At 38.3% G+C, this 26,795-nt stretch overlaps 6 protein-coding genes across 6 annotated transcripts; 2 read left to right on the top strand and 4 right to left on the bottom strand.

Moving 5' to 3' along the window:
* Positions 1-2,582: 2,582 nt before the first annotated feature.
* On the bottom strand, positions 2,583-8,041 carry CBG10995 (the record flags this gene model as incomplete). Its single annotated transcript, XM_002644960.1, has 9 exons — positions 2,583-2,705; positions 3,064-3,144; positions 3,200-3,337; positions 4,322-4,574; positions 5,855-6,005; positions 6,076-6,235; positions 6,527-6,615; positions 7,757-7,850; positions 7,901-8,041. Coding segments are annotated over 9 exons (1,230 nt in total), but the record flags the coding sequence as incomplete, so codon positions are not given.
* A 373-nt stretch (positions 8,042-8,414) lies between these two features.
* On the bottom strand, positions 8,415-11,763 carry CBG10994 (the record flags this gene model as incomplete). The annotated part of the gene is made up of 9 exons (XM_045239928.1): positions 8,415-8,694; positions 8,748-8,843; positions 9,386-9,656; positions 9,899-10,025; positions 10,073-10,219; positions 10,271-10,634; positions 10,686-10,761; positions 11,476-11,575; positions 11,653-11,763. The coding sequence occupies 9 exons, from the start codon at positions 11,761-11,763 to the stop codon at positions 8,415-8,417; spliced, it is 1,572 nt and encodes a 523-aa protein (XP_045094427.1).
* A 1,107-nt stretch (positions 11,764-12,870) lies between these two features.
* Cbr-dnj-7 lies at positions 12,871-15,029 on the bottom strand (the record flags this gene model as incomplete). The annotated part of the gene is made up of 9 exons (XM_002644958.1): positions 12,871-12,964; positions 13,014-13,092; positions 13,328-13,609; positions 13,656-13,910; positions 13,956-14,044; positions 14,097-14,497; positions 14,650-14,817; positions 14,865-14,935; positions 14,984-15,029. The coding sequence occupies 9 exons, from the start codon at positions 15,027-15,029 to the stop codon at positions 12,871-12,873; spliced, it is 1,485 nt and encodes a 494-aa protein (XP_002645004.1).
* Positions 15,030-17,228: 2,199 nt separating this feature from the next.
* Positions 17,229-17,630, top strand: CBG27783 (the record flags this gene model as incomplete). Its single annotated transcript, XM_045239927.1, has 3 exons — positions 17,229-17,237; positions 17,310-17,405; positions 17,457-17,630. 3 exons carry the CDS (start codon positions 17,229-17,231, stop codon positions 17,628-17,630), a joined length of 279 nt encoding a protein of 92 aa, XP_045099113.1.
* A 1,273-nt stretch (positions 17,631-18,903) lies between these two features.
* CBG27782 lies at positions 18,904-19,175 on the top strand (the record flags this gene model as incomplete). The annotated part of the gene is made up of 2 exons (XM_045239926.1): positions 18,904-19,062; positions 19,104-19,175. 2 exons carry the CDS (start codon positions 18,904-18,906, stop codon positions 19,173-19,175), a joined length of 231 nt encoding a protein of 76 aa, XP_045099112.1.
* A 2,044-nt stretch (positions 19,176-21,219) lies between these two features.
* CBG10990 lies at positions 21,220-25,313 on the bottom strand (the record flags this gene model as incomplete). The annotated part of the gene is made up of 5 exons (XM_045239925.1): positions 21,220-21,305; positions 22,303-22,683; positions 24,807-24,936; positions 24,981-25,121; positions 25,170-25,313. The coding sequence occupies 5 exons, from the start codon at positions 25,311-25,313 to the stop codon at positions 21,220-21,222; spliced, it is 882 nt and encodes a 293-aa protein (XP_045094426.1).
* Between the last annotated feature and the right edge of the window lie 1,482 nt (positions 25,314-26,795).

The raw sequence follows: 26,795 nt of genomic DNA, 5'->3' as shown, positions 1-26,795 counted from the left end.
CTCTCTCTCTCTCTCTCTCTCTATCTCTCTCTCTCTCTCTCTCTCTCTCTATCTCTCTCTCTCTCTCTCTCTCTCTCTCTCTCTCTCTCTCTCTCTCTCTCTCTCTCTCTCTCTCTCTCTCTCTCTCTCTCTCTCTCTCTCTCTCTCTCTCTCTCTCTCTCTCTCTCTCTCTCTCTCTCTCTCTCTCTCTCTCTCTCTCTCTCTCTCTCTCTCTCTCTCTCTCTCTCTCTCTCTCTCTCTTGTGAGCAAAAGAGAGACAGAAAGCGGCAATGAATGGTTTGCGCTTCGTTGAAACTCGTCATTTGCACAACACCGCCACCGGCAGGCATAAACAGACTTTCACAGAATTTGTCTCATATACACAACTCATTATTACAGTGTACAGCAAAACGAGGTATCATGGAAAAACAAGGGAAGGAGGGATATTGAAAATTGATCTTTGGTTAAAAGTATTTTATGGAATTTCGTGGAAGCCTCAGGCTATTTGAACTACAAAGTAAAGTTTGAATGAAAATCTTCGTTTCAGTGAAAGAAAGTTTTTGCCAAAAAAAAAGTTTTAGTCAAAAAAAATCTGGAAGTCTAGCCTGGAAATCGTATAATCAAAAAAAGGTGAATTCAATCAACTGGAGACATAAATCTACAGTGAGTCAGAGCTCATGACCAGATTACTTTTTGATTCGATTCCTATTCTAATCAGACTTTGAAACCCTAATTTGAGATTTCAACTGGACCGTATGAACTTTGATTTCTTAGCATGCTTTGGTTTCTTTCATCAATTGAAATCTGAGGAAAAAATGGGAAAAATCTGATCAGCACTAATAGTAAATATGTTTATTCATTCATTGAAATTCAGATATTCATTCAAACAATTATTCTATTATTATTCCAATCACTCCAACATCATATCCGTTTTGTTGCTGTTGATCATTTTATTCTTCAACACGTAATCCTCATCATTAACTGCACAGACTCGTAGAAGCACACAGACGTGCCGGGAGTCCAATATCTTTTCCACCTGCAAAAATCTAATTTTTAAACTGTAGGTGTACCGCACACTGCCCTCTGGTTCCCCGTCAATACCCATGTTAATTCGTTGTGTTGTTTACGTTTACGGTAGGCAATTATCAAAAAGGTGGTGCTGGTAAGCTTTTAAATAAAATACACACAGACACGGCCACTCCAAGTGGCAGCTGCATCGGATGAGATGGCTTGTGCTGCTCGTGTATCCCCTGCTTCTGACCGTCACGCAACGGCCACGAAGATGGTAATTAGAGGAGAAAGGAAGCGTGGGGGCGAATGGAAAATATGCGAGGATGATGGAAAGTGTGAGAAGACCTTTTATGGATGGGTAGAAATTCATCAAAGAGGCTTCAAGAGGAGAAGACGAGATGATTATGAATTTTAAGAGAAGAAGAATATAGGTTTTCAGAAATTACAGGCTGTCCATCTTCCATCTTCTAAACTGTCCTATCACTCCAAAATCAGAGCCTGTCTGTTGAATTTGTTTTCTCCGACTGGCTCTGTCTTCAATCGTAAACAATTCTTCTCTAACTTTCCAAAAAGTTTGTGACAGACTACTGTTCTTCTCCCTATGGGACAGGACCGGGGGACCGAGACGCACCACCACCACCACTTTTTTGCATTGCAAATGAAGCTGAAAAATTCATGCACAAAAATGTATATCTTTCCTTGGCTCTCCTTCTCCTTCGGCGCTCAACTCTTCTTCCCTGTAATTCTCAATTCCTGCCCACCACGTCTTATATGATGATGATATATATTTATTTGAGAAAGAAGCGAATGTTTATAGGACATTTTGAGGGTCTTCATCTCACTCTTCTCCATCATCCGGTTACAAAATTGTTTACGGTCTGATGAGAAGAAACTGAGCAGACGGCGTACAAAAGTACTCAAACATGCTCGCTGCATCGCGCATTTTGGTCGCTGGTATAAACAATTGTATTCTTCTTTTTTCTTCCTCTTCTTCTTTTCATCAAAAAAGTACCAGCTGTCAGCAATCTACAGTAGTGGTTTTGTATGGGGGTGAAGAGAAGGCTTCCTAATGACCATGTCGTTATTGTGCGGAAATCTCAGGGATTCGAAAAACGACATCAATCACCCACTAATGAACTTTTCGAATACATTAGGTTATCATTCACATGCACTATATCTCTTTTTTCTGTATAATGTCAGGTGTGTAAATGTGGTGATATGGTTACCCGGGGCAACTGTGTGAATGAAGTGTTAATTCAGTGAGTGCGTAGCCGTTAAAATTTGATATATACATGCATATATCGAAAAAGTAAATCATGTGGTTTATTATATGGTGCGGAGTAGTAGTACTGCTTTTGGCATTAGCACTTCATCCAAAACGGTCTCCTGACTTCTCGCGCTCTCTCACTTTTCCCTATCAAGTGGAGCCTGTCAAACCGGAAAAGGGACGAAAGAGCGGAAAATGGAGGTAAGGGACTCGAGCCACATACATGCATGCTATTTGAGAAGCCATTTTCGGAATATATGGATAGAAAGGGTTTTTGGGGGGATAATCGCACAGGCAATAATAGTCACATTAAGGTATACCAACAACTCACTTTGCCAGAGTACTTTTCCACTTTGGTAGTCAGGAAACGGATGCATTCGGAAATGTCTTCGGCACGATCGTGGAATAGGGCCTCACAGTCAAGTCGAATCATTTCAATGACATCTTTCTGAAAGGAATTACTGTATTTTTCGCGATTCATACATTATCAAATCAGATCAATTAAAAAACAGAGCTTATTTTCTAGTAGCTACTTCCTCTTCCCAAAAAACAGATTGTATAGGGGATGCACATTGAGCTCGTATTGCGGTGCCTGTCACAGAAGACGTTATTTTCTTCTCCATCTCTTTTTTTGCTTCCCAGAAAGACGAAGAAAAAAGCCGCTTCGTCTTGTTTTATGACGTCGTCATAGTCCCTTTCCGTTTTCTTTCCAAGCACAGAAACAGGAAGAAACAGCTTATATGACCGATTGACCGACTCGGTCGTCAATAGGGGAGAGAAAAGAAATCCAATCAAGCAGTGCCTACCTTCAGCTGTATGAAATCATAATTTACACCATAAACGGCTCGCATACACAAATCGCAGCTAATGCCGGCCATTTGATTCACCTGACAAAAGTAAAAGACAGGGATTTAAGAATGCGGTAACGGATTTATCGTCTACCTTTTCAACATAGTACTCGTTTGTTGTGAGCATCCGATCCTTCTCCAGATCCTTCACACTGGTTTTATGTGGATGAGCAATAATACATGAGGAGAATACGGATAAAAAGATTAATATACTGTTGCAAATATGTACCATTCTGAAAAAAGTATGAAATGATAAAGAAAGTAAGTAAAAGGATGAAGAAAACAAAACGGTCAGCGATTGAGAAAGAATGAAATGATCAGGTAAGAAATGAGAGGTGGTGCTTTGCCATTTCGGGGAGTACTTCAGCACAATAGACAAGTCAATAAGAAACTTTTGTTTTGTTTCCATATCTTAGATCGTTTTACCGTTCGTGGGCAAACGAAAGAAATTTACATTTGAATAGGAAAAAGTTTGTCTTAGTCTTTGCACCCAAGTCATGAAACATTTTATGTTTGTATAAAGGTCAGAACACATATTTTCAATGTAAATAGGTTAGAAACTTCTACTTGAAAAAAAAAGTAAAATCTAATCGATTGTCGAAATAAAGCATTGGAGCTCTTTCAACCCGATGTAAAGTGATATAAAAACGGGACATCACACGTGGTCTTGTCTGTAACACGTTATTTTGCCTGTCATTCGTACGTTTGTCTGTCCGCTTCCGCGTCATCGTCATTCTCATCATCATCATTCCCTCCACCAAGATCAAATCACACCACCACATGTGTTGGTCTGTCAAATTTTTCTTCGTATTCGTCTCCAACCACACACTTTTTCATTTCTTCTGTGTGGGAGAGCCGATGCGAGGAGTGCAATGGTTAATCTCTTTTATTAGTTATCTCGACAACCGGCAGCAAAAAGAAAGTTCAGGGGCCAATGAATAATGCAAGAGAGTAGGATTGAGATCGACGAAAACGACGGGCAAAGTGAAAAAGAAGTTCTAAGCCAAAGACGAACAGACAGACAGATGAGATGATGATGAAACTGCGAAACAGTTGCCAGAGATGATTGTTGATTGATAACGGGGACCTTGGATTGGTGGTTCGAATCTATAACAAAAATCATATTAGGTGGGGTGACCCAGATAACAAGTTCACTGATAAGAAACGTACTTCTTTTCAGAACCTTGTGATTTTTTTTTTCAATTCTTACCTCAAACGGAGTTTTCTTTGTGTTATAGCCATGACCGGTTGTTATCAATGAAACTGCCGGTAGCACTTCTATCAGGGCATTGTTAAACTTTCTGATAAGCTTTTTGTGTTTTTTCGCAAATGTGTATGCGACGTAATAAGAAGGAGCGTCTTCATCCCGTATCACCAGGTACTGTTTCGGAGATCGTCCTGGATTTAGCCAAGAAAGTGTTCCGGGTAGCAAAGCGCTATCTATAGTTGATTGATATATGCCGCCTTTTCTGAAAATGGATTTTATTTCTTTTCTGTCGCATATTCCGTCATTCACAGAAAACGGAAAAAAGTGAAAGAGAAAAATTATCTGCTAAGTATAATGTATCGTTTATGTTTTCCTTAGCTCCTCAATTCTCAATTATTCATCACGTCATGAGAAAAACGAAAATGGCACCGGCGCTCATTTTCTATTCCTATTCCCATTTCCATTTCACTTTAATTCAACCAGATACATGACAGCAGGTGAAAGTCACCTGTTTCTCGGGACATGAAGGTTTTACAATGACCTATTCAAAACAGCCCGAGAGCAGAGAAGCCGTGCATGTTCGAGTAACCCAGACTGACACCACATTCATCTCCGTGTCTCACACCGTAATTAGGCTTTCGCTGTAGCGAATCGTTTTCAATGGATTATTGCTCTCGGGGGCTTCTGTCTGTACAGTACCGTCTGTCGACTGTTTGTGTAGCGCTTCCGTGTCCCCTGGCACTAGGCGACGTGACAGATGTGAACGTCCAGATGTGCACCCAAATTCGATGTCTGGTATGGAAAAAGGGAGGAAACCGTTGAGAGCCGGGCAGGAGTCGGTCGGGACCAACGGAAACACGTTTATAATTTATATGCAAACAGCACACACACCATGCTCACTACTTTTACTTCTTGTCTCGAGGTTGTACCCAACTCTCTCGCGCAAAAGGAGAGCGAGAGACACATCGTTTCCGCACCACCCTGTTTGCTACCATGCTTGTATGCAAATTATCGAATTTGACATGGATAAATACATGGTGAGCATATAAACATGGACATGTGGCAACGATAAATTAAAGTTAAATCAGAGGTTGCCTGAACGTAAACCGTGAGGTGGGGGGTTTGGAGCTACAAGACTCAGAAAAAGTTTTGAATCAAGTTAGTTTTAAAAATCTGGTACACTGAGTATTGAAACGTAAAAGAAAAGAAACCATTTGCAAAATTGTCAAGCATCAATCACTGTGAAAATTCAAATAAAACGCTTCCTCAGCTGTCCCATTAGAGCTAATTTATCTTGTGCCCTGTGATAGATATCCAAAAAAGTTAACTGATCAAATTTTTGACATAAAATGTAAAAAATTTCATCAGGTGATCACTTAGATAAATTGGCTTAAATTTAACATGAATTGAGCAACTTTTAATTTTTTCTGATGACTAGTAACTGCCTAAAACAAAATCAAAATTCTATTTTTTTCAGTTTTTACTTATTTTTCTAGACCGCAGATTCCTTTCTAACAATATCTAAGAACTTCATAAACTTACAGGATCAAACTTTCAACATCATCTGATGTATCACCACGTTTTACTGGGTTCTTTTTTATGACCTGTTCATACCGATTACAGATATTCGGAGTACATAAAAATGACTGATTTTCAAAAGCAGCAAAGAACATCTTCTTCTTGTCGACCACGTCTGGAATGACCAAAAAGCATGAAAAGCACAGAACAGGAACTGAACTGTCAACAATCAGCTGTTCACTTACCCAATGCTTGTTTGATCGTTCGAAACGGAATATCATATGTTAATGGAGCTGATAAGAAAGCGTACATGTCTGTTTGATAGAGTTGGGATAACATGAATGTGGTGAATAGAGTAACCACTAAGAGGACCCGACTGCTTACAATAAATGAACTGATGGTTGTCTGAAAATTTGAAGTTTGTTTTCATTATTAGAAATGTTTCTCACGGAAAATAGATCCACAAAATATTTTGAAATAGCCTGATCAGGATAGAAGCCTTTCAGTTTGAAATAGTTGATAAACAAATCGGACAGATACAAAAGTAAAACGAAGAAAACAATCAACATCCAGACAGTTCTGGAAAATGCATTGAAAATAAACTGGCGAGTGCATGTAAATGACGGTGGCGCAATAACAAAAACACTCTGAAAAAACGGATAATGCGATGGTGGTGGCAAGAGTATTTCATATTACTTCAAATACTCTTGTGGGATATGAAAACAATACAGCTTCCTCTCGCTCTGAAGACATTCTCATTGAAAGGCCAATCATGTCCAGTTGACCTGAAAGTAAAAAAATGGGTATTTTTGGATCTCGGTTCGTTAATCAGAACATTTATGTTAGAAGAGTCCGATTTGAATATGTGATCTAAAAGGACATACAGGGCCGGCTAAAAGTATATTATTTTTAACTAACGTAAGCACTTTAATGACCCCTCAAACTTTTAATAATGCGTCAATTTATCTCATTTCCTGTGTAAGATATTGAAAATTGTAAACTCACAAATTATTTATCATAACATCACCAATTTTTCATCCGTTGATTATTTTTTGATATCTTTCACAGGAAATGAGATAGGCTCAAAGCTGACGGTTCGGGGGGATTCTATTAGAATGTTCATGGTATTTCATTTTTGCATTTTTGCCATTTTTCGAAAAATTGAAAAAATAACGACTGCAATTTTTCAAATCCACTAAACAATGGTAATACACAACTTTTTCGCATAAAACCATATAAATGAATCGGATTCATTTGTTTCTGGGAGTTTTTCGCACTTGGTTGACTCAAGGGGAACATCTCATTTGGGTCTATTTGTATAATACAAAGAAGTTGTCTACTACAAAATTGAAGATCTAATTGACGATTGTTCAAACTGAATTTGGAAATTTTGCTAATTTTGAGAATCCTGAGAATATGTGGGAATACATTTCGACAAGAATCTGTGGTGTGGATAGAATTTTGACGGAAATATTGAAATCTGAAGTTATTCTGCATAACAACTTTTATTCAACAAATTTGGATCGTTACAGTTTTTCTGGGTTACTGCTGCCAGGAATGTTAACGGAATTATAAAAAAATTCAACTTGGGCCGACTGTTTTGATACTTTACTAATCAACTCTTAGATTTTTGGAAGTTTCGGAGTTTTCAGAAATTCAAAAATCCTATTCCGCACACCATTGAATCGAAATCAAACCCGGAAATTGTTTTAGATTATTTCATCCGACATATTAATTAAAAATTAGTTTTTTTTTCCGATGATCCTGACTCAACTGTGTGATTGTCAAAAACATTTCAAAGAACGAGCAAAGAAAGCTTTTAAAAGATCCGAAAATTCAATCAGCAAGCGAAAAATCATAAACCAATAACAGCTCAATCGAAATTGAAAATACATCCAAACTGAATCAATATCTCAAAAATTATACCTGTTTGCAGTAGACCAATCATTCCGGACCAACTCCCATCAGCTTGTTTTGCTCCAAAATCATATAATTGTCCGAACTCTTTCCAAACATCTACCTGAACTGACAAAGTAAAATCCAATTGGGAAAGTATTTTTTCGAGCCCACAATTGTATAATTAACGCCAATTAGTCGAAACGCCAGTTGAAGTACTTCCACCTCTGCTCCTGGATTTTTACAAGTCGGAACTTCAAAACATGTTTGCGCATCCTTTTCAAGCGGAAAAACACCAATCCGAATGTTAGTCATAATGAATAAAATGGTCTGAACCCAAAAGAATGTGACGAAGTAGGTAACTTGATACTTGATATTTCAAAGGACGTTTTCTTATTTTTGACCAGTGCCTGGTTTCTTGGTCAAAGTGGAGACACTGCCAGGTACTAGGCCCACTCGGAATTTCCTGTTTTTAGTATGCACCAAATTTTTAAAATAAAATGTTTCATTTAATGAATAAAATTGAAGGAATGAGGCTCTTTCAGGGCAGCATAATATGACGAGGTTTAGAGAATAAAGAATAAGTGAAGCGATTTTGAAAAAAAGTGTTAGTGAAATGACAGAATATGAACAGACAATGATATAAACTGATTTCAAACCAAAGAAACACCAATAAATTATTAGAAAATTATTGATAAAAGCCAAGGCAACGGTCCACAGCTTTTCTCCAAGTCTCAAAACTCTTCAGAAGACCTTTTCGAGATTCCAAGTTGGGTGTGAAGGTTCGTTCAATTTTGACAAGTTTTTTCAAATCTTGTTTTGTCCAGAGACCTTGTGAATATCCAGCAAGCATTGCAGTTCCACGAGCAGCGACGTGATCCGAGTCAGCCATTCTCTCAATCGGACGACCTAGAAGATTGGCAATGCACTGGCAAATGAAGTTGTTGTTAGAGACACCACCGCAAATTCTGAAAGTAGAAATCTAGTTAAATGCTGTTCTTATTTCAAAAAGCTCGAATACCTGACAGGAGAGTTTTTGTTGATGTAGACTTCTTTTTCAGCAGCTGTGTAGATCTGATAAACACGGAAGGCAATAGATTCCAAGACAGCTCGAACCCTGAAAAAATGAATAGTTTGATTTTTTGATCTCTATCTCTGTTCTCCTTTTGTTTTTTATTCCATTCTTTTGTTGATGTGTACAACACTGGTGTAAGCGTACACAAAGTACGGTATCAGTCCCGCCCAATATAGAAACAATCAAGTCTTATTGGTTTCCAGTAAAACCATACCCCAAGAACAACTTGGCAATTCCTCACGTATTGCCTCATATGCGTCGAAAATCATCAAACAAGTCTCATCAAGGAATGCGATATCCTAGCGGTTCGCGACTACAAAACATACACCAAACAAGAGATGAATTCTGTAGTGGCCCCTTTTCCGTGACTTCTTCTATCTGTTTAGGCGTGATTTGTGACCAGACTCTAGTTCAGAAAGACAACTAAAACTATTAAGAAGGTGATGCGGAAACTACAAAGATACACTTAAACGATTTTGGTTTTCTGGACTTCGAATCGTCTTTTTGATGCGCAAAGTATTATGAATCATAAATAATGAAATTTGGCCTGATTCCTATATGGCTTGATTCCCCATTGAACTCACATATGAACTTTAGAGGTATCTGGTCGAATGCATAAAAATCCTGAGCATGCTGTCTCATCATTCACTGGGGTTTGAATACCACAGAACGCTGGAACAAACACTACTCCATTGGCGTTTTCCACTGATTCTGCGATATCTGAAGTCTCGGTCACATCATCGAAAAGACCGATCGACTGTGCCCAATGTAGAATTACAGCTGTGTCGTGTGCGTTCCCTTCGGCAACAAAATCAGTTTGACCGTTGATTCTCCATCCAACGATCGGGTAAAGACCTGAAACACAGACATACACATCAGTCAAAAATTATCTTCAACGTTGAAAGTTCAGTGTCAAAATCACAAAACACGTCTTCCATTCTACTTCGTCTTCGCATAAATCACATGAGATCAAGAAAATCGGGTCTATCTCTTTCTTCTCTGTGTCAGAATTCACGAAAATCAAAAAGATTGTGATCTGCGCGCGGCAACGCCTTACACCAAAAGATCAGCGACAATTGGGATCAACTGAGACTTACCAGACATGGAAGCGTACGGAATCGTTCCAGTATGAACGTTGACAAATGTTCCAGTACCCAATGTGATCTTGACATCTCCCCGTTCCCAAGTTCCACAACCAAACATGGCGGCTTGTTGATCGGCAATCTGAAACAAGACTTCTAGAGTTATTTTCAAAATTCCGAAAAACTCACAATCGATGAGATCGAAAGTTCACTTCCAACATGTGTACGATCAAGAATGGGGAGTTTTTCCATGTCACTGAGATTTGAATCCACTATCCGGGAAAGCATATCGGTTGGGAATCCAATAATTTTCATAATCAAAACATTGTAGGCTCCCTGAAAAAGTTCAATCGTTGTAATAGTCAAAGACATTCCCACAAAACTTACAATCCACGGATCAAACATTCCAGATGGTGAAACATTGGAAGCTTCCACACACAGCTCATTACTCTTTGAGGATCTCATTAGTAGCCATGTCTCGAGGGATCCAAAGCAAAGATCTCCATCGGCCTTCATTCTTCTCAGCTTCTCTGATCTGTTGATAGTGACAATAAGTCTGTGTGATACCATGGCTCCAAGGAATTTCAGTCGTTGAGCAGCAAGGAAACGGTTCTTTCTTGTCACCATGTGTAAGAATCCGCCTACGATATTAAGAACTTTTAGGATCACCGAATTATTCAGCTGGTGACATGTCTTGTTGGCTCTTTTGTCGTTCCAGCAAATAATCCGTGTCTCTTCTTTTTTAGTTTTTCTGAAAAAAAAAATCAAAAAGTTCCTCCTATCAATTTCCTTTTTTTCCCACTTGTTCCAAAGGACAATCGAATTCCGTTGAGTGCAAAGGCCAATATTGACATGTGCATTTGGTGGGAGGGTTTTGTCTGAAAATAGAGTTGTTTCATTGATATGTTTCAGAAATCATCTTTTCGTCCATAACTTAAGAACACCAGTTTGATTTTTTCTAATCGCAATTGATAAGAGGAAAAAAAATGTGGAACAGCTGCTGGGAGGAAGAATGATAGTTCAACAAATCAAAGAACTAGGTGTGGCCGTTTTTGGAGGCGACATTCAAAAATCTCATCTCTTCTATCCCATTATTCTGATTTGTCATCCTCTTCATTGTCGTTGCATCTTCTTGGCTTTCATGATCTTTTGGAAATAGAATGCAACCGGTTTTTCTGACACCGATCAAATTTTCACACCATTCAGGCGCTTTGATCGGTCAAACTAAAGTAGACTTTTGAAAGTTATCAGTTAGATGAGCTATCAGAACATGATCTAAAAATGTGCCCTTTTTTGTAAAAGAAGAGATCATTGCAACCAATTTGTATTGTTTTTATGATCTCTGCTAGTAGAATTTGATCTCTTTCTCTCCCTAATATCAAATAATCACGGTTCACTATTTGCTGTCTACCTCAAGAATTTTAAAATAAATCACAAGAAAAATATAGTCTTGTTTGCTCAAAATCCTTCCTGTTGAAACTATACATACTCATCATACACAAACCGATCACTCCATATTTCCTATCGCCATTTGATTAAAATGATTACAACATATGAAACCCGAATCGAGTGCAAGTCAGAAATCAACTCACAAACTTTCTCGATAACTCGCACGAATTGCCGAAACATGTGCTCGGGATCAATTTCGACCAGCACCTCATCATCGTTTCCCGTTGAGTAGATAGTGTTGACCTGAAAAAAAAGCAACGAATTATACACAACTTATAGAGCTGAAAAAAGAAAAAGAACTGATATGGATTGTATTGTACCTTTTCTTGATAACTGCCTCGTTCTGTGCAACTGGAATCGTAGAGTACTGAGCGGATGGTGGTGGTGCCGATGTCGACGGTAAGCACGTAGTTTTCTCCATTCATATCCATGTCTAAAATTAGTATTGATTAAGACTACGCCTAAGAGACATCACAAACGAATGAGGCAAGAGAAGGGCTAATCATCCGAAGAGAGCGAATCTTTAAATATACAACCCCACCCCAAAAAAAAAGAAAGGGCCGCGCAATACAGTCTAGTTTTGACAGTGAGATGGACAAGATGAAGAAGACGTCTCGATGGACACCATAGAAGAGTGTGTGTGTGTGTGTGTGTGCAACCGAAAAGAGCGCATCTTTGTTGTGTGACTCGTCATCATTGCAAGAAAAGGCGGGAAAATGGCGAGAGGTGTGGGACGAGAGAGTGCAAGACGCAGACAGTTCTACGGGGGAAATCAGGGGGGCATGGTGGGGGTTCGATACAGTGGTTGGCCCGGTGAGCTGGTGGGGGTAGTTACAGAAATGAGAGAAGAGGAGGACTGGGGTGTGCGTGTGGTGAGAGAAAAAAACCACCTGATCACATTGGAGGTCTACTTCAAATTATTTGCTTGTGAGTTGTTTTCAACAATGATTGTGTATTTTTGTTTTTCGAACGAAACTACCCGTTGTGTTTTGCATCAGTATGTCATTAAAATTTTTTTGATAAAATCGTCAAAAATCATCGGAAATCAACACAAAACCTCCTGAACAAACCATTTAATGATATGCAATAACCAATGGTATTATTTATTATTTAAAGCAACAGGAGAAGTTTCATATTGCGAGATGTTGACAACGCAAAATATAAAAGAAAATTATCCGTAATGAAGACAAACAAGAGTGTCGCTGAAGAGAGAAAAATGCAAAATCAATTATTACAGGCATAACAAAGTGAGGCATTGTGAACAAATTAATTGAAAGAAATCATTCGATGCCACATCGAGAGGACCAAAGGATTCACAGTTTATAGAAAAAACCTGCTTAGTCGAGAAATTAGAACCCAGAAATTGTTCGGTTTTTTGAGTACATATAAGGCATTTTTTGATTAGAGTTTAGAATACCAGATGACTAGTGTTCGGAGAGGAGTTATTCACAGATTACTGTAAGCGAAAAGATAAATAAATAATCAGAAAAAGATGTAAAACAAGTCCATAATCCTAATTGGGAGCGTTGATACGACAATTATCCCCAGTTGAATTTGAATGAGTAGTCACCGCCTCCGCCGCCATGACCACCGCCAAAATGATGGAATCCGTGTGGGAAGCCGCCGCCCCATCTGAAAACGAAAATTAGGTTGTCAAATATATCTTAATCTCGAAACATACCCTCCATGATGTCCACCTTGTTGTCTTTGTGCTTCGGGGTCCAGTGGATCAATTCCTTGGTCGAATTGACGTCGTTTTTCTGGAATTCAAAAAATTGTCATCATCACTGAATCAGATTTTTTCAGACAACACTCTATTTAGGATGTTTGCGTAGACAATCGTAATGTTTTGATTCGATCTCAATAGTACAGAGTACGTCATGAGGGGAAAATGCTGATCGCAATGATTTGATCACGCCGGACGGGGATGATAATTGACGTCATATCTATTCATGTCCAGAAAACCATAATACATACGGTTGAGAGATTACTAACCTTCATCTTGTAGTACCTCCTTGGCGGCAGCAATATCAATGAACTTCTTCTCGGCCTTCTTCTTCTCCTCCTCGTCTGAGAAGTTATCAGGATGCCACTTCTGAGCGAGCTTCCGGTAAGCCTTTGTGATTTCTCTCTTGTTAGCGTTTCGTTTCACTCCAAGAATTTTGTAATAGTCGCGTTTTCCAGCTTGGGTCTTTAGTCGCTTAGCATGTTCAAGTCCTTGTTTAGCTTCGCTGTGCTCCGGATTCACCTCTGTAGCTTTCTGGTAGTCTTCGATAGCTGAAAAAAGCGTTTATTTTGTTGTATGCTTATTTTTCGAACGCACCAGAGTCATAATCCTCTTCGAGAATATAAGCTTCGGCTCTTTCGCACAAAATATCCGCATCAGAAGGATCGTCTTGAAGAATCTGACTACATTCGGCAATAGCTTCACTGACATGTCCGGCTTCTCGTTGACACCTATTTGTGATTCTGAAGACGTTCAGCTGGACTGAAGGCGTTGGGTCGAATTTCAGTGTTTTCTGTCCTTCCTCGAGACACGCCATCCAATCGCTTTTCTCTACTTTCTTTTTCATGGACTCTGAAATAAGGATTGCTTCATGGATGTATGAAGTAGGGATCTTACCGAGAGATTTGACAACCTTCCTGAGCTTCTTGTAGAATGGATAGCAGTTTTTGTGATCTGGATTGAGCTTTAGGCACTCGCGGATGACGCTGAAAGTCATATTTGAGTACGCTAGAGAGCTTTTTGCATCAAACAACTCACTTCAAAGATTCCTCCAAATCTCCAACGGTGTAGAGCAACTTCGATGTGTCGAACATCGTATCCGTACTATCCGTGCTCAGCTTGGAAACAATTCTCATGTCATGAATGGCTTTTTTCAGCTCTCCTCTCTCCTCCAAACACTTGGCACGCATTCTGTATAACGATGCATCCCAGACCTGGACCTCGATGATATGGTTAATGTACTCCTCGACAGTTGAGCAGTCTCCACCAGCGAATGCAGATTTTATTTGATGCCGAAGCTGTCGGTGCTGCTCAATAAGTGCTGTTTTCTCTTGAACTTCTGTGTTTGAGGTGTCATGATTGAGCACGATGTTGTAGTCGTTTTCAGCTGCCTCTAGTTCTCCTTGCTTCAAAAGAATGTTTGCCCTTTGAAGACGAGCCTGCAAATGGAATGTTTATGAGAAGCAGAGATTGTTTAGAGTGTTTCTGGAGTATTGGATGATCAAAGTGTAAACAAAGTTGGATAAGAACCTTCGCAACGGTGTTCTCTCACTTTTATCAGCCAGAGATTCCTGAATTTCATAAAACTCACCCCATAAAAATCAGGTTTCAACTCCAATACACGTTCTAAATCCACGATTGCAGCCATCCCCCGACCCATTGCCAAATATGTTGTTGCTCTACGATACACAGCTTGATAATTCTTTGGATCAAGTTCAATCGCCGCATGGTACTGTGTGAGGGCATCAGCGAATTGGGCCTGAATTGATTTTACTGTGACTTTTGCTGATTTACAACGAATCTTACCCTAGCGAGATGTTGACTACCTAGTTCCAAGTGTTTCGCTACTTCCTCAGCGGTTCCAGCCAATGTTGTGGCTGTAAATATCGATTTTTCCTATTGAAATTCAATTTTTCTTAACTTACCAAATAAACTGGACCATAGGAGAAATATTTGTTGATATAATGTCATTTTTTGTCGGTTAATTATCTGAAAAGAAAACAAAATAAGTAATAAAAGGGCAGCTTTCGAAAAGGAAACGAGAAGGGCAAAAGAAGTAACACCAGACAAATTGCTAGTGAAACTAGGTCAAGTAGACTAGTTCACAGACGTTTCATTTGTAATAGAGAAACACTTTCTCCATGCAGTCAAAACAATTATGGATATACGTGTTTTGGCAATCGAAAAAAGTTGCATTTCTGAACGAAAATCGTGGCAAACTGGGTGTGGAATAAGAAAAAGAGTCAATAACCATTGCGAATAGCGGACGTCGACGTCTGTTTGTGCTATTGCGACCGCTGTGTCTGCGTCTCTTCTCCGGCCGCACTCTTCTGCGCATTAACACACGTCAGCATAAGAAACTTTGCAGTTTTCAATACGTGTCATAAGAAAATGAATATAGGAATATAAAATTGAAAGCTGAGGAAGAAGATTTACAAGATAAAATGTTATTTCAATTGTTTTCTGGGAGTTTCCTATAGATACTTAAGTAAAGTTACAGGTCAAACAAAGAATTGTCAAAAAGTCCGCAACTGCGCGTCATGGTGAACCGCACACATTACATTTGTTTGACCGGCAATGTATAGATAAGATCTTGTTTTATCTCAAACAATTGACCTACAATGTTCACGAGTAATGTGGAATGGATACAAATATTCTAGACTGATTGTATGGGTTGAAGGTTTTGAGTCTGAAAAGTCCAGTCAGAACTACTTCGCCGTTTAAAATCAGTGGCATAAATAAAAAATGCATATACATGGCAAGAGGTAGTGTTCTGATGGTTAAGTTTCGGCTTTTCCAGGGGAGCTGTTAAGATTTCAAGGCAAGAGATAACTGTGAAAAACGCGAAAGTTCACTAGATGATACGATACCAAAATGGATTTTTACAAACAGGTACTGTAAGAAAGCACAGAAACACGGAAAAAACAGGAATCACAAAAAAGCACAGAAACGCATACTTACCAAAAAATAAATGTGCTCCAATCAGAATTTCAGAAACTAGGTTTATTCTCAGAATCTCAGGTTTAGTTAGGGTGAGGCGACATATGATTCTGAAAAATAGGAATGGTGAGAATAATCGTGAAGACGGAGTACATGAGAAAGGGTTATACACTGGACTGGGAAAAAAGGAACGCGGGAGGAGCTTTGGAAAATGATGATAATCGAGTTTAGAGAGTAGGGAGGTGAAGGGTCGTTAATGGAAGCTACTGGCCATGTGGGCATGATTGGGATATGGAATGATTCAAGATCTAAAGACTCTAGAGGAATGAGAAGATGACAATTCCTGTCTCGATCACTAAGAGCCAATATGCTACATGAACGAATGGTGTTTCTTGACTCATAGAGCAAACTACAGGAAGAAAAGAATGTAATGGCTCTAAGGATGTAAACTACATACTATGGATAGTAATCTACGGTGTATTGAGTAATAAGGGGTTTTCAGACTCTTACAGAAACAATGTTTCTATATTTTTTCTGAGGGTCATCAAATACCTTAAATGTTTTCATACACGTTACCCTTGTACGTACTTTGAGACCAATTATATTGGTTACTATGCGAGATATCGAAAATCCGTCAATTAATAATATATTGCTGATGTTATAATAAATAATTCTCCAGTTTGTAATTTTTTGATATCTTTCGAAGAAACCAAGGTAATTAAGCTCAGAGTGTACGTAAAGGGTGAGCTCTCATTAAAGCGAATTCGGCCGTTTTTCTGAGTTTTATCATCGGAGCTTTTTGAATATTTATGAATAAAAATGTATGTTTTGTCGTAAAAACTGTTTTTAGATACTTTTTACACATTAGGAATATCATGCGCTTCAAGATGCTTGAAAATCATTTCCTGGTTCAAGATTTTCATTTCTAACCGAACATAGGAAAAGCTTGTAATTTCATAAATCCCCAAACCAGTTACGTATGTTCATCCAGAACTTGTTGAGGAATTAAAAGTACACCCGATATTTTGAACCTGGATTATCCAAATTTCGAAATTGTTCATATATCACTAATTAGTGAATTAGTAACGCACGTAGGCGGAGCTTTCTCGTTCTCTATTTCTCTGCCTTTGTCACTAAAGACAATATCAGCACATTCACATTCATTCTTTTCTTTTTGAAACAAAGCTTCTTGCTTCAGATTATTTCCACAAACTTTGAGTGAACTGCGAAATGGTATTTGTAAGTTTTTCTTTGTTAATTATGTTATCACTAATGAAGCCCTTTGTGGGGTTTAAAAGCCATCGGTTTCAGAGTGAAGACCCGCTGTTCCAAACAAAAGTTCCATACCCTCCAAAATCTGTATACGAGTTTGAGTCGAGAAACACTTGGCGTTACTTCGCACCAGGGGTAATATTCTCAACTATCATTCAATAGAATCATCAATGAGTATATTTTCAGGAGTACCGAAATGACGAGTATGATGATACTATGAAGGAGATAAGAAAAAAAGAAATGGCAACCATGACAAAGGAAGCGCCGATCAATCCAGATGCCACTACAGATGCTTCGGTTTCTGAAGAATTTGAGGATACTGACGACAAAACCCCATTAATTTCCTCATCTAAAAATTAATAACCTCTCGCTCCCCACTCAATTCTTTGGGATTTTTTCACTTTCCTACTTCTGAATATCCAACCAACTCTAAATAAAAATTTTATCATATTCACACATTATCCAAAAACGCAATTTTTCCAGAAAAAAAAATGATAAGAACAGAGAAGAATGCCTGAATCGGCATAGATCACGTAGCGAGGATATGAATAAAATAAAAACAGGACAAATTTGCTGATGTGAACAACCGCGTAGCTCACACGATTGCGTCTGAACTAGGGCTGACGCAAATATATACATTTATTTTAGGATGGCATAAAAGGGAAAAAAAATCAGATTTTCAAAATCTTGGAATTTTGGAATATTTCGGTTTTTTGAATATCGATATTTCTGAGTCTTCGAATATTGAAACATTCAAGCTTGAATGTAAATCCTGTTTTCCCATCACAAAAAAGCATAAAATTGGTGAAACATTGGCAAACAGACTTCGAAAACGCGAAAAAATGTTGAAAGTTATACCGATCGAGACTCACAAGAACAATTTTATTGACACACCGTAGCCTAAAAAACTAATTCCAAGAAAAAAGCTTCAAAAATATTACGGTCGGAATTTCATTCTGTTCATAATTTTTCTGAATTTTTGGAATTCGGAATTCCGTTCCAAAAATCCCTGGCTAAATTGATCTCGGTCACAAATTTGTCTCCAAAATCTTCTTCCCATCCTGGTTTGAAAAAAAATTGGAAAGATTTTCTGCCCCAAAATTCATGACGTCAAATTAGCTCCGAAAAACTTATTCCCTTGTGGATCTTAATCTTGTTTTTAAATAATTTTTTGAAATTTTGAAACGCACACGCTCAATAACAATGACAATTTTGCTTGGCACGGCCTGGCATCGGATCTCCCTGCGGGGACGGCTGGGCTATATAACTAGTTCCTAATTGCGAGATTTTAACCTCCTGATAACTCATTTATTTTTTTTTCTAGAAATAGGTGCGGAAGAAAAATGTTTAGAGGCATTTCTGGTTTTTGAAATTTTTGATTCCATTCTCATTTTTGCTTGTGGCGTGTATCGCATACCGTGAACCGTCAACTTCGAGCGAATTTATCTAGGTTTCTGTAAATGATATCAAAAACATATCAACTAACGGAATTTTTATCATAATTTCAAAAACAATTTGTCAGTAGAACATTTTTGGATACCTCTCACAGAAAGCAACATAAATTGTTCTAAATTTGAAGGTTAGGGCAAAGGCTTTCTATTCCAGTGTTAATGGTAACATTCTAAATTTCAGAATGGAGTCAAAGAAAAAAATTGATCTCAGCTTCAAAGACATCCCACAGCACGAATGGGAATATTGCCTTCCACCGAAAGCATCTCCGGAGCCAACAGTCCAAGTCCAGGCGGCACCGAAGCACAGCACCGGAGAAGGAAGCTCGTATTCAGTATTGGAGGTAATTGAAAAAAAGATAAACTATACATAAACGATTTTCAGTCGATAACTTCCGCTGTCCGTCGCTTCTTGGTGAATGGAGAGCAAAAAGAAATCAAATTCGATTCATTCTGACTTCTGCGGAATGGATCACCTCTGATAATTATGTCTTATCTCAAATCTCATCTTTTCTTTATCTATGTCTTCATATCCTTTCATATAAATGTTTGTTCCTACAGCTCAATCGGTTCCACTATGAGGTTGTCGTCCTCAAAAATTATACTGAATCATAGTTCCCCAGAGACACGCTCCGAAGACAGTTGAAGAATGGCACTGATTCGACAATGTTATTGAAAGAATCAGCTTAACGCTGACACTTTTTTTTGGATAATTTCGGATTTTTAAAAATTTCAGCTCATTTATTGAGCTTTTCGTTTGTTATTTAATTAATTTTCGTTAATTTCAAAATTTGAAATCAAAAACAGTAATTTTCGTCTTCTGGTGACTGTTTTTTTGGGAAGTGGACGTAAATTTATGTTCTTAAAATGCTCTCTGACTATGTAAATACGTCGTTTGATTGGGGCAAGACGTCGTTATATTAGGCAATGACGTCGTTCAATTAGGTGGAGATTGTCGTGTTACAATGAGTTGTCATTCAAGGCCTTCACAGGAGTTTATACTGAGTCGATTGGAGCAATATGAAGAGCATTCAAACAGAAGCTCGAAACCCAATCATGATGTTTCAGAAGACCAACTCGGCGGCTATATGTGGAAATACATGTTTAGACGCTTTTACGAAAGAAAGAAACTTCGCAACCCTCCTCTCAAACAAGTACCGAGCGGAAGATGAGAATTATTCTTCCAGCGAATCTGATTATTCAAGTGAGAAAAGCTCTATAGTCGAAGACAAGATCTTCTATGAACCTGGAGTATATTTGAGCTAATTCTTCCGATAACAATGACAAGTTAGTGTTATGCCTTCAACATGTACCGCGTTCGGAGCGCGTCCCAAACGTTCTATGATTCAGACAGTAGTTGATCAACTTTGAAGTGCAAATATGAATTATTTTGACTTTTCAAAATATCCCCAAGAAGAGGTAGCGAACACAGTAAAAAACTGGGATCTGATGAAACTATGGACTTCGAAAAAATCTTGTTCTGGAAATTCCGATATTTGAGTATGTTTACAGCTTCCATGGTTTCTTCTGAATTTTTTACCATTATGTTAAAAAATCAGTTTTCAACAATTACCGGCGATCCAAAACTAACGCATCAGTAAATCAAGCAGCTCCGAGCCCTGTTAAATGTGTGCGGACAACTAAACTAGGAGAAATGTGAGGAAGTGGACATTTTTGTTCCTCTCTCTGTGTCCACAATTCAAGCTTCGCCAACAATTCTCAAGATTCTCTTGTATTTGTTTTGTCTTATATAAATTTTTTCTGATTAACAACTGTTTATCGAAGATGAAGAAATTTATTCTGTTGAGGTAACGGTAGGTTTCTGAAAACTATACAAAAATTTCTCAAAGTTCGAAATTATCCACTTACTCGATTTTATGGTGATATGAGCCACTGGCTTGCTTGCAGTGGTAGTGAGTCTGAAAAGTGAAGCTGTTTTTTTCTGAAGTTGATCTGGGTTTGGGGTTTGGTGAATAAGAGCCAGCTATGTGGATAAGTGATTTATTTGTAAGTTATAGGTTATACATAATAGGAAAAAGGCTAAACTGAAATGATGGGTGGTGCTGTCTTTGTCCTATTGGGCAATTCCAGCAATGTGTGTGTGGTAGTTTGCTTAGTGTACTCGGGTAGATGACAATCTCAAACTGGGGTAATTAAACCATTTATTGGATAAAGATATAAAGAAACATTATAAAGATAAAAGAAAAACAATAATGATAGAAGGATATAGAATAGCTCGCCTTGGGCTCGCTTTTATATAAAAAATATGGGGTGGAGTTAACAGTAGATAGAAAGGATAGGAATGTGCGGGGGAAACGATAAAAACTAATGGACAGGAGATAAATCATGGGACAAAATGAACTTTGTCCAGATAGAAAAAACCCAAAAGAATACACAATTATGAAATTTGGTATAAAGGGGTGACTCGAATCCGACTTATGAAATAGGGACATAAAGTGTGGGGTACGGAAGGCCTCCGCGAAAGAAGGGAAGAAGGGTGTTTATATGAGCTTCGGGGGCGTTCCAACCATGTCAGGTGGCTTGGTAGGAGCGTGGGTTGGTAGAGCTGGCCGGACGTGGTATTGGTCTGAAATTTAAGAGTTAGAGTCTGTTGAGAATAAGGTGATTTAGAAAATCCAATTTCTGCAAAACCCTAAGTGCCTATCTGTCTTGGACAGAAACAAGGATGTCTCCTCGTCTTAGAAATGTTGAAAAAAAAAGTCTAGAGATGACTAAAGTACACTTGAGTGAATCTTAGAATAACTAAGTACCTAATTTGAACATACTAAGGTATTTAGAATACCTTACACCTACCACCTTAGATTAGGACCGACCCTGGTCTATTGAAGGCATACATGTGGATGGCCGGGCCGGGCCGGGCCGGGCCGGGTCGGCCCGCTTGTCTCAAAACCCTCGGCCCAGCCCAGCCCGCTCGGCCCGCCTAGGACAACTTTTCGAAAATGTTACTTTTCAAATGTGCCAATATATTTTTAATAGCACAAATATTAATCGAAATGCATATAACCATCCGAAAAAGTCAATTTAATTGAAATTGAGTGCTGTCATTGTCCTATTGGCTTTTAGAAAAATCTCAGCCCGGCCCGGGCCGGCCATCTTTTCCACAAGTATGATTGAAGGAAAACTATTTTTGAAAAATGTTGTAAATCTAATACAGCAAACCTGCTGAACCGAGCAAGAAGTGGGCTAGATGCATCTCCTAGTGCTCGGTTTCCTGACAACGAAGAACGTCAGCAGCCTTCGATCGAGGGCATCGTGGGATCTGGTCCAGCACATCTCGCCATATTCCCGATTTAAAAGCACTGGAAACGTCAGGAGGATGCACAACTTCTTGGTTCTTGTAATGACGATGTTGAGGATGTCATCAATTAAGTCGGTCTCCATGCTTTCTGGTCAGCTTTCTTTTTTCTTTTTCCTTTCTGGCTTTTGAGCTGAAGATGTCCGGGTGGTGACTATGATATAGATGTCACACTCTTGGCCTTGAGATTTCTTTTGCCAAGTGACCGGCTTGAGCTTTGTAAAAAGAGAGCCCTCCGATTGTGCGCAATTCTCTTTGCCTTGACAACCTGCGGATGAGGAGAAAAGCGACGTCGGCTTCTTCAGGATTGAGCATTGACTTTCCTGCTGATTGTAGACGCGAGAAGTTTCCGGTGTCCACAATTTGAATAGGGTACTGCGAGGAGAAACCCAATAAGCCGGCATTTCTGGCTCTGGGCGAAGCATGACGATTTCGAATAGGCAGCGTCTGACAAAATCGATGTTGAATGGACGAATCTTGCTTGATGCTGATCCTAGCAAATCTCCCACCGTAAATTGACGGAGATTGTCTGATAAATACCTTACAGGTGGAGTAGGGTCAGAGGTGACAGTGTCGGAATGGATGGGTACAGCGTTCTGTTCGGGGTGTGGAGTTTGACTTGTAGAAACGTCCGTGTGCTCTGAGAGCTCTGCAAATGCTTCAATTTGAGATTCTCAAATTATTATACTCGTATTTGAATATTCAAAGTCTGTCAAAATGAAAAGTAATCATACGCCAAAAAAATTAATGAAAGCAGCGAAGGATATGCATAACCACATCAGGAATACTACAATTTTCTAGAATATCAGTGAGAATACTCACACACATTTTCTGAATAAAGCTGCTACTTGATCCATTGACCAATCCTGTAGTTTTTATAAAATAATTTTCAAAAGTATCTAAAAGAAAACTCACGTCGATTCTCGCTGAAGACATTCCTCGATCGAAGCTCTTTCTATCATTTTGCATAATTTTTTGAATGGAATAGCAGTTTAGAAAAATAAATTTGGGAGTTTTCAGAATCAATTCATAAGATTCGTGCCTAGAAACTCCCGGAATGAGGTGAGGCCTCCGTAATCAGATGGTGGCCAGTGGAAAAAACGATTGATGAAAAATGCCCGACGTTGTACAGGGGCGGTACAGCAAAGAAAAGCTTTGAGAGGGTTTAGTGTAAAGTCAACACAGAAAATACAGAAACATTCTTCTTTAAAATATTTTGATCAGAGGATGAAAACAAAAAACTTCTGTTTTCGGTGTCAAATTTTTATATTTTTTGAATGGAAGTAATTCTCAAAAGTTGAACTGAAATGCAAGAAAAATGTCAAAAATTATCCATTGAGAGTTTGAACCCTTTTCAAGTATTTTTTTTAAGAGTCAGAGGAGGAGTTTGAGAACAAGAATTAAAGACCTGCATTTTTACGGACTATATTTTCATAACAGAGCCGCTCAATTTATACTTTATAGGAAAATGAAACAGATACATGTTATTGGAATATATATATATATATATATATATATATATATATATTTGATTTTCCATGGACCTGGAGGCGCTGAGCTGCTTTTCTCTCTTAAACTCCTGAAAGCTTTTTTTTCAATTATCATTCATTCAAAGAAATATAGATCAAATTATCCGACAAAAATGTGACAAACGTTACAATTTTTCTAGAAAACAAAAAAAGATTGTCGAGAACGTTGAGCAGGAATTAAATTAATACTGGGCAAAGTGAGAACTCTTTCAACCAAAGAAAATTGATCAATTTGAAATGAGACATATAAAGATGATAGATAGCTAAAGAAATGGAAATTGATTATAAAATGGATTGATTTCTGGTGAGTTGTCATTCAAATTTGATGATAGGAGGCATGAGGAATGGAGATGATTTGAATATATTGAATTAGATTTTTTTCTGGGAGCGGTTTACTGTAGAAGAACAAGCAGACGAGTTGTTGTTGTTGTTGTTTTGGCTACGGGTGCGCTTGGCGGAAGAGCTTAAAATTATCAATTTCCTGTTGGAACACTTCAAGAAATGATTATTTTTTCAGAATTTCAAGTCAAAATCTAACATCTTTTATCTAACAGAAATCTTAAAATTCTTTAGCGTTGGTTAGATGCAAAGCCAACAAAAAGAGATTTACCGCTTAAAACCAACCATGTGCTAAAACTTATATTGATAACACTGAATTCAGAGTTTTAACCTTTCCAAGCTGTTTGTCTCTTTTGGATGAATTCGCCTTTTTTGAGTGAAAATTTCCACTTCAAAATTGAAGCTCTATTTATGTTATGAAGACAAGAGAGTTTTCAGTTTCATCAAAAAAAGTTCGATTAGTTTTTTGGAAAAACATTTATGGACTTTTGACGGGGACTACAACTGCTATTGTTCAAATCAAAAACCCGGTGTCTCTTTTTTCTATTCTCTCAATTATTTCATAAGTTCTTCTTTCTCCCATATTTTCTCTTCTTCCCAGTTTCACATTATTATACATTTTAAACTGCCCAACCCATCTTATCTGATGGCGCTTGTAATTTTTGGCAGACTGATCACAAAACTGATCATGGAAACAAAAAAGAATGCAAGGAAGTAATCATTTTATTCAAAAAATTGACAAATTGAAAAATTGGCAGAATGCAAGAAATCACACTAAAATCACACTCGATCTTCCGGAAAAACAAAACTGCTAAGAATTTTGGATAACGACTGATGTAACTCATTTGGCGGTTGATTTGTAATCGAATTAACAAAAAATTTACTAGCACTCGTTCATCATAACCCACCGTTTCCAAATTTGGACCCGTATTGGTTTCAAAAGGAACGTTCACTTCATTCTCAACCAACGTATTCTTCATTGTTTCAGCAAACTTTCTGTCTTTCGATTTTCTTTTCGAAAACCAGTCTCTGATCTGAAAATTCAATTTTGAAGAAAGATAGGGTGTGATTGCTTTACCTTTTTTCTGTCCTGTCCAGTTTGCACAACAAGATCTCCATATGGTATTTTGAATGAGCTTCCTCCAATCTCGGCAAGCTCTGCTTTGAAATGATATTGCTCGAACAACTTCAATTGACTTTGAGAAAACACGCTGCTTCTCTGAAAATTTTCTTTTTAGTTTGATGGCAATTATCAATTGTCACGTACAGATATTCCTTTTCTAAGTTGTTCTTCTCTCATTATCAGTCTTCTTTTTCTGTCTTTCTCATTGCCTCTACCATCTTGCTTCCGGCGTTGATTACATAGCCAGTTGTTTACTTGCTTTATTGTTAAACCGGTTTTACCACTCATTTCTCTTGTGAGTTCAGGCGTCCATCTTCCAGGTAGTGAGTTTTCTCCAAAAGCAAACGTATCTTCAAGAATTCTTCGCTGCTCATCTGTGAACTCGTATTGCTGACGAGGTGGCGGAGGTACATATTTTCCATCCCTCTCGTCTCTTTTTCTTAAACGTGAAAGAGTATCTCGAACCTAAAACGGTGGGTTATGATGAAACGAGTGCTAGTAAATTTTTTGTTAATTCGATTACAAATCAACCGCCAAATGAGTTACATCAGTCGTTATCCAAAATTCTTAGCAGTTTTGTTTTTCCGGAAGATCGAGTGTGATTTTAGTGTGATTTCTTGCATTCTGCCAATTTTTCAATTTGTCAATTTTTTGAATAAAATGATTACTTCCTTGCATTCTTTTTTGTTTCCATGATCAGTTTTGTGATCAGTCTGCCAAAAATTACAAGCGCCATCAGATAAGATGGGTTGGGCAGTTTAAAATGTATAATAATGTGAAACTGGGAAGAAGAGAAAATATGGGAGAAAGAACATTCCTACTGTATTCTCCACTGGGAAATGACGCGATGGATATGCTAGCTCTTTCGAAATTTTTTGAGCAAGAAAATGTGAAAAGGGATCGGTAAAAGTGGAATGGTAGGATGCGATTGTTTAGTATCTGGAGGTTTAACATATCATGTTTGAAACAAACAAGCTTTGAGCGAGCGTTTGAGCAAAAGAAAAAATTTTAGGGCAAACTAAATGCAAAAGAACCTGTCGCAGCCGAGATAGCCTGATATTTTTGTTTAAGCTAGCTCTTGTTTATCGTCCAGGCTTCCTCGTCATTATTCTCTATCACAGTTTACTCCTAATGCCGTAATTGGTCACCCTTTTTCCAAGATTTGGTCACACTATCGGTGAGTATAAACGAAACGGTTTCGGAGCGAAACAGTTAGTTCGCATACGGGGCGCTTCAAAGAGGCTCATTGAATTGGTTTATTATATGAGAGAGGACGGTAGTAGAACGGCAGACATAAAAAAAAAACATCCAGAAAAAGGAAACCGCGATTAAGATCATGATTGCCGACAGAGTTAAGGATTGATGTAAACCATGTGCTACGAATCGTTAGGTAGATGAGGTGCTCGTGGTCTTATAAGATAGTGAATAGTGAATATTCTTGCCATGTGGAGTCACGTTGCCTTTTTATACTGTTTGTAACTGTAGACTGAATACTGTCTGTAGTGTTATTCTAGTGATGATACTAGGCAGAATTCTCTCGGATATTATCAAAAATTGTTATTGCAAGCCTGAGCCAATTGTGGTATCGGCAGCCTGGTCTACGGTAGAAAAGTGTTTCTACCTGGACCGCCTTCCGAAACCAACAAAAGCTGAGCTTTGTGACAGGTGACTGTATTTTTAGGGGCTGTCTAATTTCCTGTTCTTCTCTTTGAACCATCACAGTTAATAGCCGAGCCCGAGTCAGTGTCAAACGGTTGTACATTAGGTTTT

The sequence above is a fragment of the Caenorhabditis briggsae genome (genome assembly GCF_000004555.2).
Source record: "Caenorhabditis briggsae complete genome, chrX, whole genome shotgun sequence".
NCBI classification, from domain to species: Eukaryota; Metazoa; Nematoda; class Chromadorea; order Rhabditida; family Rhabditidae; genus Caenorhabditis; species Caenorhabditis briggsae.
Note: the sequence above shows the minus strand (reverse complement) of the source record. Positions and strands in the feature narration are given on the sequence as shown.